Source organism: Syzygium oleosum, unplaced genomic scaffold (genome assembly GCF_021117445.2).
Source record: "Syzygium oleosum isolate NSW1041296 unplaced genomic scaffold, Sole_v2.1 Sole_v2.19, whole genome shotgun sequence".
Lineage (NCBI taxonomy): Eukaryota > Viridiplantae > Streptophyta > Magnoliopsida > Myrtales > Myrtaceae > Syzygium > Syzygium oleosum.
This window is the reverse complement of record NW_026607503.1, coordinates 273213-287177: the sequence shown is the minus strand read 5'-3', so window position 1 is coordinate 287177 and position 13965 is coordinate 273213. Positions and strand designations below refer to the sequence as shown.

General features: G+C 44.2%; 1 protein-coding gene across 1 annotated transcript; it reads right to left on the bottom strand.

Annotated features, from left to right (window-relative positions):
* Positions 1–10827: 10827 nt before the first annotated feature.
* LOC115664827 (putative zinc finger protein CONSTANS-LIKE 11) lies at positions 10828–13004 on the bottom strand. Its single transcript, XM_030586711.2, has 3 exons — positions 12518–13004; positions 11846–12019; positions 10828–11401 (listed from the first exon to the last, which is right to left on the bottom strand). Exons 1-3 carry the CDS (start codon positions 12935–12937, stop codon positions 11216–11218), a joined length of 780 nt encoding a protein of 259 aa, XP_030442571.2. The 5' UTR covers positions 12938–13004; the 3' UTR covers positions 10828–11215.
* Between the last annotated feature and the right edge of the window lie 961 nt (positions 13005–13965).

The window sequence follows — 13965 nt, the reverse complement described above, 5'->3', positions numbered from 1 at the left end:
TACACCTGAATAGGTTTAAGTTCTCAGTGATTTGTTGTCGCCCCTCCCCAACACCACTAGCATCAATACTATTATGATCACCAGAATTGTCGGCCTCTATGTGTGTGCATAAACTCCTTCCTCACTCGGCTCGCCTCGCTTGTGCTTCTCGCCTTGCTCTCAGTCTCGCTACTTCATTGATTTGTCACGCAATGAAGCTCAACTTGGCGTCAAGCTCCTCCCTTGATAGAGTTCGATGCTGCGGGAGCTCTACGCAGTGGCAATTGATGAGCTATATCTCGTCAACGACAATGAAGTCAATAGCTTTCAGTTATGCAATCGAGCTCGACATTTGGTGAGCTAGTCGATATCAAACTCACAAAATTCACTCATTAACGACGACAACTAGCTGATTTATGAGGAGAGAGAGGGAGATGTTTGTGACCTTAGGGGAGTGGCTATGCTGGTGATGGGTGGCGGTGATTGCAATGACGGGAAACAACGAATGCGGTGGGTGTTGGCCACGAAAATGGCACGCCCAGGATCACCATAATCAGAAACCAAAACACGTTAATGGAGAAATTATCAATTCGCGTACCTGATTTGGAATCCATTGAACTTGACGCGGAATTTGCGACGGTTTTCGAACACGAACTCAAGTGCTTATTCCCTATACCCTTCGTTAGAACACTGGCCTAATGAGATTGCCACTCACGAGAAGAAAGTTCTCTCTAGATCCGTATGTGAGTCAGATTGTGCATCCTCTGGTTAGGGGAGGGACTTGAGCGCTATTTATAGAGTCTTCGACCACGGGCCCTTTCATTACGGGCCGGGCCGTACTCGGCCCACACTAGCCAGCTCCATATTAGACTTATTAAGAACCCACATATTTCACCTTTATTAGACCAAACTAATTCAATTAATTTCAATTAATGAAGCCCACATTAAGAAATTCTTACATTCTCCCACTTGAGCGATATTAATTGAAATAGAACTGTGTGCGCACCCTTATGTTGGTCTAGAAATTATTCTTAATAGTCAATCGGATCCCATAAAATCTCGAACACTGAATCATGGCGGTAACTGCATGTACTCACGCAGAGCCTTTCACGGTCACGAGTGCTTTCAACTTTACTGATATGGATTCAATATGGTAGTGTGTCAAATGGATAATACCTCACAATGAGTGATACTTCATGTGTTGTCCATTTTGTTGGTCCAAATTCTCTTTCCTTAAGTGTCACAAAACTTAGTGTGTCACCAGAGAATATCCTTCATGGTTCCAACGAACCTGCATATGTCTTACCTTGATAGTTAACTGTACTTTATGTGTAACAAGACATATCGTTAAGGCTAATACCAAGAATGCCCCATAGCCTGTACTCAAGGTTTACACAATGCCTCGAGATTTTCATCAAATATGTGTACTCAACTTGATAAATCTACATTTACAAATACCTCATTAAATGCAAAAGAGTTGATACATATTCAAATATTACAAAATGTAACAAAATCAGATACAAACTTCATAAGAGCTTGGTTACCAAAAAAAAAAAACTTCATAAGAGCAACATAAAACTAAACAGCTCCCACTAATTAACAGTATCCCATGATACTCCTAAGCCCATGTTCATGACATGTCGATCAAATACACAAGGGCGAAGGCCTTTAGTTAGCGGATCTGCAATCATATCATCTGTTGAAATGTGCTCTACTGTAATGTCACCAGTCTGAACTTTTTCCTTTATAGTCAGGTACTTGACCTCTATATGCTTAGACCCCTTGAGACCTCTGTTGTTGTTAACGAACAACACTGCAGAGTTATTGTCACAATACAATTGTATGGGCCTATCCACAAAATCAAATACGATCAACTCCTTAATGAGGTTTCGGAGCCAAATTGCCTGAGTAACGGCCGAAAAGTATGCTACAAACTCCGCTTGCATGGTAGAGGATGTCATTGATTTCTGTTTCTCACTTTTCCATGATACTGCACCTCTTGCTAACTTAAAGATGTAACCCGTTGTCGACTTCTTTTCATCCTGATAGCCAGCAAAGTCTGAATCCGAATACCCGACCAGCTGTAGGTCCTAAACATGTTTATAAATCAGCATATAATCTTTTGTCCTCTTTAAGTACCTCAAAACCTTCTTGGCAGCAACCCAATGATCGTGTCATGGATTTGACTAATATCTGCCTAGAATTTCTGTTGCAAAAACAATATCTGGTCTAGTACATACTTGAGCATACATAATACTCCCAAGTGCACTAGCATAAGATACATTCTTCATTTGGGCTTTCTCAAAATTTGAATGAGGACATTGTGACAGACTCAACTTATCACCCTTAATGACAGGAGCAATTCCTGGCTTGCGTTGCTGCATGTTGAATCTTTCTAAGATACGATCAACATATGCCCTCTGAGATAAACCTAATAGTCGGCGAGAACGATTCCTATGAATCTCAATGCCAAGGACAAAAGACACCTCACCAAGGTCCTTCATATCAAAGTTCTTTGACAACATCTGCTTTGTCTCATGCAGTAAACCAAGGTCACTGCTCGCAAGCAGAATATCATCCGCATAGAGTATAAGGAAAACGAATTTCCTCCCACTGACCTTGCAATATATACACTGATATACTTTGTTCTCAACAAAACCAAATAAAGCGACAACACTATGAAACTTCAAGTACCATTGTCTAGAAGCTTGCTTGAGACCATAAATAGACTTTTTCAGTTTACATACAAGCGTACCTGAATCATCTGCCGCAAAGCCTTCGGGTTGCATCATATAGACTTCTTCATTAAGGTCTCCATTGAGAAAGGCAGTTTTAACATCCATCTAATGTAACTCCATATCGAAATGAGCTATCAATGCCATGATCACTCTGAAAGAATCTTTAGAAGAGACTGGAGAAAAAGTTGCTTCATAGTCTACTCCTTCTCTTTAAGTGAAACCATTAGCTACCAGTCTGGCTTTAAACTTCTCAATTTTTCCTTTGGAGTCCCTTTTAGTCTTATACACCCATTTGCAGCCAATGGGTCCATGACCTTCAGGTAATTCAACAAGTTCCCAAACTCCATTATGCTTCATAAACTGCATTTCATCTCTCATTGCATCCAACCACAGTTCAGACTGAGGACAAGAAACAGCTTCCGCATAAGTCACTGGATCAGCCACAGAACCGATATCATAGTCTTGCTCTCCTATATAGACTAAATAGTCCGGTGGTATAGCTCATCATCTCTCCCTAATGGATCTCCTTACTGGAGCAGCAACAGCCTCATCCCGCACCTGAGAGCCTTGAGGAACTTCATTAGGAGCTGTCTCGACAACACGATCCTAAGCCTCAACAGGTTCAGTCTGTGGTGTGGGAGTCTCCACAATTATCTGTATGGGAGGAGATAAAGATACAACATTACCCACCGTAGTATTATCCTCAATAGTCAGTGAGCAGCTACTTTCTTCGGCCACATCAAACTCCAGAAACTTGGCTGTCTGTGATTCCACAATTCTTGTGCGTCTATTGGGATTATAGAAACCGATATCCCTTCGAATGATCCGGGTAAGATACAAAATAACACGGAGTGGTTCTGGAGTCCAACTTACTTAATGTTGGATTATATAACTTCACTTCTGCAGGACATCCCCAAACCTTAAGATGGTTTAAGCTAGGCTTACATCCAGTCCATAACTCAAAATGAGTCAATGGAACAGCTTTTGTAGGTACACGATTCAGAATGTACAAAGCTGTTTTCAAAGCTTTACCCCACAAAAAACCAGGTAAATTTGTCCTACTAATCATACTCCTCACCATTTTCATAAGGGTGCGATTGCGCCTTTCGGCTACACCATTTTGCTCAGGACTCCCAGGCATAGTAAACTGAGCCACTATACCAGAATCCTCTAAGTATTTGCCAAATGGCCCCTTAAGCTGTCCGACATCGCCATGCTTGCCATAATACTCTCCACCTCGGTCAGATCTAACAACTTTTATGACTTTTCCCAACTGTTTCTCGACTTCAGTCCGAAAAATCTTGAACTTGTCAAGAGACTCAAACTTTTCTTTAATTAAGTACAGATAGCCATATCGAGAATAATCATCAATAAATGTGATGAAATAAAAATTTCTACACAAGGTTGCCGTATAGGGTCCACTTATGTCAGTGTGAATGACCTCCAACAGGTCAGAACTTCGGACTGCAGTTTTCTTCCTTATCTTGGTCATTTTACCTCTACAACAGTCTACGCATGTCTCTAGGTCATCTTTAAGAGCAGGCAGGTTGTTAGTCTTTATCAGCCTTTCTATTCTATCCTTAGAGATATGACCAAGCCGTTTATGCCACAATACATAAGATTGTTCCTTAGGTAGTGGTCTCTTGGAAACAATCTTTTCAGCCGTATAAGCGACGTATATGTCATTAGGAGACAAACACAATCTATACAATCCGTTGGACATATTACAGCACCCAACCTTATTTGAATTAAGAAACAAAGAAATAACATTGTTCTTGATTTCAAAAGAGTAGCCATACATGTCCAAACACGATACGGAAACTAAGTTCCGTCTAAAAGAAGGTACATAAAAAGTGTCTTTCAACATTAATCTAAAACCAGAGTCTAGAATCAATATAACATCTCCCACAAACACAACATCGGCTTTCTCGTTGTTTCCCACAGTGAGTCTTAACTTATCCTGATTTGGCTTCCTCCGGTTTATGAATCCTTGGATGGTAAATGCAACATGATTAGTTGCACCGCTATCGAGCCACCAAGAACTAGATGGTGCTTCTGATAGGTTGGATTCATAAACAAGTGTCAAATAATCATTACCTGTAGGCTCACGTTTGGATAACCAAACTTTGAATTTTCCACAGTCCTTCTTTATGTGACCTTTCTTCTTACAAAAAAAGCAGCGGTCACCATCCCTTTTGAAGGATGTTTTCTTTGGACCTATATTGTCAGATTGACCAGTAGTGTCATGAGTACCTTTATGAGTACGATTTCTGGACTTCTTATCCTTCTTTTTATGGGAACCAGAAACATATAAGGCTAGATGCCCTTTTTCCTTCTTAAGTTTCTCTTCCTCTGCCACCACCCTTGCTATCAAGTCATTCACTGACCAAGTCTCATCTTGGGAATTGTAATTTGTCTTTATAATCCCAAAATCAGGTGGAAGAGTGTTCAGGGCTTGATGCACAATGCAAGCATCAGGAATGGAAACATTAAAAGCTTGAAGCTTCGTCTTTAGGTCTACCATCCTAAGGACATAATCTAACCCCAGCAGTACTATCATACTTCATATTGAAGAGCTTTTGAAGAAGTGTACCAATCTCAGCATTAGATGAAATGCGGTTTCTAGCCTCTAAGGCTGCCATCATTTCCTTAGCAGTACAGTCAACTAGCAAACCACTTTTCAAGTGTTCTTGAATGGATTTCTTCATTGTCAATAAGCAAATCCGATTGCTCTTTTCCCAGGCAGCATAGTCCGTTTTCTCAGCTTCAGTATCGGTAGCCGTGATATCTGCTAGCTTATCCTTTGCAAGAGCAATGTGAACATCCGCCAGCTCCATTCTAAATAGAAAATCCTCTTTCCATTTCTTAAAGTTCAACCCAGTAAGGACCTCAATGGAAAATGGAATTGCCATTTACAGAAAAGGTGACTGGAAAATAAACAAACAATACAATCAGCATCATGTGAATATTTATCCAGAGAGTTACATACATCATCACATAATCACCTTTGGGCAGAAAATATGACATGCAGTTGTACACTCTCCACATGACAGCGGCCATGAGAACATATTCCAATCTTTCGTGAAATCACCACCTTTGGGTATATGAACCACTAAGATCAGTCATTTCTCAAGTACATGCTATACATGTACCCCTCCATGAACCAATACAAGATCATCTCCTTTGGGAGTATGATCACGCAATAGAACAGAAGACATCCCACCATAATATGAGACCGATATTTCTCAAACCCAGTCAAATGTGCCGCTTTGGCGGTCACTACCCAACTGAATCCTTGAAAATCTCTCATACCAGGGATATGAGCTTTATGTATCACATTTACTATATACATGTTATGCCAGACGTAAACACAGGGGCGTATATCTTTGAAATTACATGTCATGCTAATTATATTGCTCCATTCAATGATAGACAATGAATTACACTCTACACAGTCCTTATGTGGTGATATACATGTGAGCTACCATATGCATTTCTGAAACCATAGAGAAATACAAGAAAATACGCAACAATACCCTAAAAATATGCATATATAGGGTTCTATACGTATTTTCACATCTGTAAAAGCTTCAAACATGTAAAATAAATACACCACAATATAGAGAATCTCGATACGAGCGAGTCGGTACGAAGAACGTCCCAAACGGACGTCGGACGCTCCCTCACGCGCCGCCGGAAGCGCGGCTCGTGCGCACGTGTTCAGCCGGTCAAACCAGTCTGAATAGCCGGTCCGACCGGTTGACCGGTCCAACCGGTCCACAGTCAACGTACCGATTCGACTGGTTGACCGATCGGGTCTGGTCGACGATCGGGTCGGGTCAGGATCCGGGTCAAGCCGGATCCGCCCCGCTGACGTCATCCAGCGGTTACCGATGGTTACCGTCGGTTACCGGCAGAAAACGCGCCGGTTCAGCATGGCCGCGTGTGGCCGTCACGCGCCGCCGCCCCCACGGCGCGTGTTGACGCGTGAGGGCGCATGCGGCCTCCTCCGGTGACGTGCCACCCATCAATCTTCTCATCTATATGAGTAGATTCCAAATATGTAATAAAATTTTGGGAAAATTTCAATTAAGGACCCCAAGTGGGGTCAAATTCTCAAAAGATGGCCCAAAGTGAACATAGTGTCAAATAAAGGCCTAAAGTGTCCAATCAGTCTCAAATAAGGACACGCAGTGCCCAAAAAGTCTCAAATAAGGGCACTGGGTCGCCGTAGGCCAAAATGCTGCCGGTCGGCAAGAATGTTCTTTCAGTTCCAAGATCGGAACATTAACTTTTTAATTTTTTTTATTATTTTTTCCTTTCTGTTTTTCCTTTTCTGTTTTTTTTCTTTTCCTTTTCCTTTTCTTTTTTTTTTCTTCTTTTCCTCCGCCGGCCATAGCCGGGCCAGTAGTCGCCGGTCCGGGCGAGGCCGCCACTCGCCGGCGTCGAGCGAGGCCGCCTCGCCGCGTCGGGCGAGCCGCCTCGCCGGCGTCGAGCGAGGCCGCCTCGCCGCGCCGGGCGAGCGCGCCCTCGCCGGCGTCGGGCGAGGCCGCCCTCGCCGGCGTCGGGCGAGGCCGCCCGGCCGGCGTCGAGGGCCGCCCTCGCGCCGGCGTCGGGCGAGGGCCGCCCTCGCCGGCGTCGGGCGAGGGCCGCCACGCCGGCGTCGGGCGAGGCCGCCCCGCCCGGCGTCCGGGCGAGGGCCGCCCTCGCCGGCGTCGGCGAGGCCGCCCTCGCCCGGCGTCGGCGAGGGCCGCCTACGCCCGGCGTCGGCGAGGCGCCGCCCTCGCGGCGTCGGCCGCCGCCCGCCGGCGTCGGGCGAGGCCGCCTCGCCGGCGTCGGGCGAGGGCCGCCTCGCCGGCGTCGGGCGAGGCCGCCCTCGCCCACGGGCGAGGTCGCCCTCGCCAGGTTGCCGGTGAGAGCTCGACCTCGCCGGAGTCGGGCGAGGCTCGACCTCGCCATTGCTGGGCGAGGTCGAGCCTCACCAGATCTGGCGAGGGCTCGACCTCGCAGGCGTCGGGCGAGGCCGGCCTTGCCGTTGCAGACGGGACAGGCCCTCGCCGCGACGCCGCCGTCGAGGTCGAGCCTCGCCAGGTCCTCGGCGAGGCTCGACCTCGCCGGCTGTCGGCGAGGCCGGCCTTGCCGTCAGTGCGAGACACGCCCTCGCCGCGACGCAAGAGGTCGGGGCCTCGCCGGCGGCCGGCTGAGGTCGAGCCTTGCCGGCGGGGGCCGAGCCCTCGCCGGCAACCGGGCGAGGCCGACCTCGCCCGATTCCCGGGCGAGGCGGACCTCGCCCGGCCTCGACGAGGCGGCCCCTCGCCCGGCCGCCGGCGAGGGCACTCGCTTCCCGACCCACGGAAGAGAAGAAAAAAAAGAAAAGGAAAAGGAAAAGGAAAAGAAAAAAAAACATAAAAGGAAAAACATAAAGGAAAAAATAATAATAAAAATAAATAAGTTATTGTTCCGGTGACGGAATAGTAACATTCTCGCCGGCCGGTGGGTATTTTGGTCTGCCGGCGACCCAGGCCCTTATTTGAGACTTTTTGGGCACTCCGGGTCCTTATTTGAGACTGATTGGGTACTTCATACCCTTATTTGACACTATATTCACTTTGGGCCCTCTTTTGAAAATTTAACCCCACTTGGGGTCCTTAATTGAAATTTTCCCTAAAATTTTACATTCATCGGACAAAAAATTCCTAAAATAGGTAAAAACCTCTCGGACATAACGAAAACAGTCATAATCCGCATGTTTCAGTTCTAATCTATGGCAGGCTCTGATACCACATGTTGGCCACGAAAATGGCACGCCCAGGATCACCATAATCAGAAACAGAAACACGTTAATGGAGAAATTATCGATTTGCGTACCTGATTTGGAATCCATCGAATTTGACGCAAAATTTGCGACGATTTTCGAACACGAACTCAAGTGCTTCTCCCTTATACCCTTCGTTAGAACACTGGCCTAATGAGATTGCCACTCACGAGAAGAAAGTTCTCTCTAGATCCGTATGTGAGTCAGATTGTGCATCATCTGGTTAGGGGAGGAACTTGAGCGCTATTTATAGAGTCTTCGACCACGGGCCTTCTCATTACGGGCCGGGCCGTACTCGACCCACACTAGCCAGCCCCATATTAGACTTATTAAGAACCCACATATTTCACCTTTATTAGACCAAACTAATTCAATTAATTTCAATTAATGAAGCCCACATTATGACATTCTTACAATGGGTGCATACAATTTGTTGGCGGTAGCCGTGATAAAAATAGATAGACAATAGAATAGAAAGATACTAATGAGGTTCGGGTTTTTTCATGGTTAAGGTCAATAGGTAACATAATTTGCATGTGGTCGATTGGAAAAGTATAGAGAATGACTGGCACCTAAGTGGTTTGCAGTCAATGGTCGCTGCAAGGGCACCAACTAATGAACTTGCTCTTTTTATAACTTTTCCGATAAGCTTTTTTCAAAAATATCATCAGAGTACTCGTTAAACATACTAAATAAGAAATTATTCGATTTTCAAAATATTAATTACGCATATCTTGAAAACAGTTAACATATTGAAAATTACAACATTTCTTTATTTGATTACCGAATAAACTCTCCGAAATACTTTCTTTTCGCAAATTATACACAAATCTCTTGCAAAAAAAAGAAGAAAGCCATCCAGAAGCCACACTTAGTGGGAAACGCACCGCCGGCAGACAAAAACCAACACACAGCCGTCCTACTACGTTGTAGGGTTGGTTCTTTAAACATAGCTTAAGCTCTTGTCTGTTAAAAAGAAAGAAACACTCGGATTCAAGCTATATAAATAAATATTTCATAAGCATATTCAAACGATCATCATGTTGGGCTGGTCTTCTACTAATCATTCAGTAACATGAGCGGCCAAATGATTGCTGTAAAAGCTAGATTCCATGATCAACTGGTAAATTTTCTAAATTTTAAAACGCTCTCGGTGTTGAGGATTTTTTTTATATTTCACAATAAAAAATTAATTTTCTTTTAGCAATGTGAGATTACTTTAACTAAATGCGATTAACTTTCTTCGCAGTGTGAGATACTTTTCTTGTAGGACACTCTCCGAGTCAATAAATAGTATTTTATTAATGAGTATCTTCGAAAACGTTTGTTAAATAATTATTCTTTTTGCAGTACATGCATTGAATTCTTTAAAATATGGAATATTTCGTATTAAATATACTTAACAAGCGTAACGAAAGCATCGGCCTATAACAATCCTAAGATTAGGCTGATATTGAAGCCACGAGCGCCGGCCTCTCCTATAATTATTAATGAGTTGAATTTCGCTTGTGTTGCTTCCCGTGTTGTTTCTCGGTTTCTTCCTTTTGGGAAACTTTTTGACGAGCGTGCTTTGTGTAGCAAGTTGTATTCCGATCTTTAGATTTTATGAAATCCACGTATGACCCACATGAGACCTACCGACTCTAACGGTCCATATAGAGTTTATAAATACATACATACGTATATATACATACATGCTCCTTCCTTTTCTCTAGCGTACTCTTTGTCTACTCAAAATGGAGTTTACACTAGTCAACAGTCATCATCAATAGTAACCACAAGTTGGACTTCATCCCTTCATACCAGCAAGTCTAGTACAGTCCAGTCAAATCGAGTTCAACTGTCAAAAAGGCTTATCAAGCTCTTGATTCCCCCCGTAGCAGCAACATGAAGACCGTGGAAATTGAATCCTTTCCATTTGTGATACTTCATAAGGATCGGAGTTCATTTGTATTCGCCTCAATCTAGACTCTCGAGATCTTCGCACCTGACTTCGAAAAATAAGCGGGCGGCTTCGCAACGAAAATCGCTCGATTATCCCCCTTTATCGGAAGTACTTAATTGAATTTTTAAGGGACATGGAACGGTGCGTGCAAATTATTATAGTGAATCATCGTCATGTTATTCCCTTTAACCCGATTGATCCGGCTCGCCGGAAATGCGAACAAATACAAGTTTTTGTCTTTAAGAAGGTATATTTTTTTGCTCACTTACGATGCTATGTAATAGGGTCACTAGAGCACAAGTGATGACCTACAGCGATAGCTGATTAGGCCAAAGAATGAAAAACTCAACTTTGCGGGAACGAAATCTCTTAATTCCCTTATGATCACGCTATCAATATACATCACCCGTCTTTTTAGGTGCACAAACTAGGGGACTAAGATGACTTAAAAACCAGTCAAATCAAGGATAGCCCAAAACTCCAAGCTAAAGATAGAAACTGATGATGCTGTGCAATTGTTTATAGAGAAATCAACCATCCGGGATAATGTTTTTGTTTTTCGAGATCATTGTTTGTATTGTTTAAAAGAATCAGTCAACGAAAAAAGAATTTTCGTTCATCTAATTCTGTAAGCAATACAAGCAATCATTTTTAGGAAAACATTTCCCAAATCGTTGATTTTCCTTGCAACAAATGCCTTCTAAAAAAATAAAAATCTTATTTAAATGTTCAGGATAGCTATAGATTCCCCGACGCGAAGGAGTCAAGAAAGTTGACCCAATTATCGTCCTCATCTTCTTCTTCGTCCTCCCCGCCAGCTTCGTGGCTCCACGGGAGCTGATCGCACTTGTCGATCTCATCATTCCTCGCGAACCGCCCCCGGATACGCGGCCGGCTGTCCGCTAGGGTTTTCCTGCAGGCATACTGATTGCACAGAGAGTGTTAAACTAAAATTATCATTAGTATGCTGAGATTCATTTACGTTTTAAGTATTCGAGATATCTAATGCTAAACAAGATTAATCAAATCACGTTCAAAGAAAAAAGAAAATAAAGCAAACATGGGTTCGTCCCGTCTTTTCTAGTAGGCCCAGAAATGCTATCATGCAGGCATGTTAAACAGTTCAAAGACTTTCCATCAAAATTTCCTCTCATTTCTCAGTACATAATTCAAAATGATATCGATTATCACTTTGAAACCTTATTATATACATCACATGATGCAACGCAGAAAGATTCAATACAGCAATTAAGCAGCAATAACTACGCCACTGCCATTAACTCATCACCACATGTCTTAGTCAAGAGAACAAAAGATTATCAAAATGAAATCGAGGGCTTCAAAGAAAAAAAGCAAGCAAGCAAAGACCTTGATCTTCTTGTTGAAGTTCCTCTGGTTCCTCTTGCTCCTGTATCTCTCGATCCTCTCTTTCTTCTCCTCGGGGCTGTATCGGCAAGCCCTGCTCATCCCTTCAATGATCATGTTGCTCTCGCTCATTAATGGGCTCTCTGATCTCTGCTTGTGTTGCAGCCCATTAACTCTCTGTCGCCACCAACCCCAAAAGATATAAATGAACGAAACAGAGATCTCGAAACAAGAAGAAAAAGGGGAAGAAGCCAAGATCTGTCGCGCCGCATTCATGAATCAAGAAACAATATCGCTAGATTCGCCGAAAGATAGTGTCAATTGATGGACGAAGATCTTGTGTGTCGTCTTCCTATTGAGACATGATGAAAGATAGATTTTTTGTCTTGCTCGTGTTATGCGAAATCAGTGCGTTGGAAATGAGAATATTTTCCCATAAAGTATGACTAACAAATATCTCGGAAGCACCCGTTAACACAATCATGATGGGTTAAAATTTTGATGCAAGTTGAAGAGAAATAATTTAGAAATTGATGGGACAAATTTAAATATTCAACCCTAGACAGATATTTATGCTGTATTTGTCCAAAGGAACATAGTCGTCGACCCGTTTGATGACGAGCCCACTAAAAGGACACAGCGCGGGCTTAATGGCTTGAAAACTCAACGCCTTACCTGCAAATCGCCGGTACTGTAAACTCGCCTCACCGGACTCGTTTCTGACTCGGCCAACTCGAGAGCACTCACGGCGAGCGGACTGTAATGATAGTAACCCCCGTCTTTTCTCTGCAGCGACACGCTGCTGATGCTCCTCTGGAACAAGCTCGGTCCCGACCGCGTCTCGGCGCTCGGGAACGAGCTCGGCGAGCTGTAACAGCTGCTGCCCCCGCTGCTGCTGGTGCCGCTGTGCGAGACGTCTGGGTAGTGGCACGGCGGCTTCACCGAGTCGAACTCGGCGATCGCGGCTAGCGGGTCGGGGTTGGGGATGGTCAAGAGGGGCAGGGGGAGCAGCGACGGGAAAGACGACCTGGCAGCCACGTCGGACGTCGAGTAGGGGCATTGAGTGTCGGCGTGTGCGTACGTGCCGCTGTACATGGCGCGACGTCGTTTTTTGCGGTCGCTCGCCTGTAAATTTTGTCGTTGGATTGAAGCGAGCAGGTGATGGGATTGAATGGGAAAGAGCAAGGGAGGGCTGCTTATATAAGCACATTGTTACTTTGGAGCGAGTGACGTGGGTGATGACGTCACGTGGCTGGGAGGAGCGTTGACCTAATTTTTCGGGAGCGGATCGGATGGCCCACTGTCCATGTGAGTTGGGCCCTCCGCTCCACTCCGACGCCCTCCACATGTCGAACGACCCCGAACATCCTACGACGATAACTAGGATGCTGCGTAGGTTCGATGATTATGGTCTTGTTGTGTTGTATCGTGGCGGGTTATGTTGTGTCGCGTTTAGAGAAGATGAGGGCGTACTCCCATCATTCGATACCATCCGTCGACACCATTTCATATAATTTCAGTTGAGTGCGACATGTTCGTAATGAAAACATATACACATAATTACTATCAAAATAACATCTCAAGTTATCATCCTCGCCATCGCATCATCATTTCTTCAAAGGTGGAGGCACGGCGACGACATCTAGAGGGAAATCGACCGCGATCGCGGCGAGAGCATCGCCAACCAGTGGTGGCAAATGGCGGGGGAGAAAGGCAATTAGGAGAAGGAGGAGGAGTGAGGCTAGGGTTTTTTTTCCTATTGAGGTGAATGATGGGCAGGCAACGATTGGTCATGTTGAACGAGAACATCATCATGTGTCAAGACTAATCAATGTACTATATATTTAGCATTTAGCAACACAATGTGCTCTAACAATCGATTTTTTTTTTTTTTGGTTTACAACAAGCCAGTAGATTACCATAAAGTGGTGGTACAACCAATAAATATTCATGTGAAAATGCACCAAAGAGATTAGTTCACTACCTAGGTTCCTATAGAGATGTCATATATGGCCTAAAGAACACTATGAACTTGATTAAACTAACTTAGTTTATCTCATTGGAAGGTGACGATGACAAATGATTAAAATCTTGTGGTAAATTTTTGAGAGAACCATCGAATG

What these genes read in the sequence shown, in the direction of transcription:
- LOC115664827 (XM_030586711.2), bottom strand. Translation starts at nt 12,937, where the DNA reads ATGTACAGCGGCACGTACGCACACGCCGACACTCAATGCCCCTACTCG. An exon ending in ACAGTACCGGCGATTTGCAG is followed by an intron (nt 12,020 to 12,517) that starts GTAAGGCGTTGA and finishes TGGTGGCGACAG; the next exon opens with AGAGTTAATGGGCTGCAACA. An exon ending in ACTTCAACAAGAAGATCAAG is followed by an intron (nt 11,402 to 11,845) that starts GTCTTTGCTTGC and finishes CTGTGCAATCAG; the next exon opens with TATGCCTGCAGGAAAACCCT.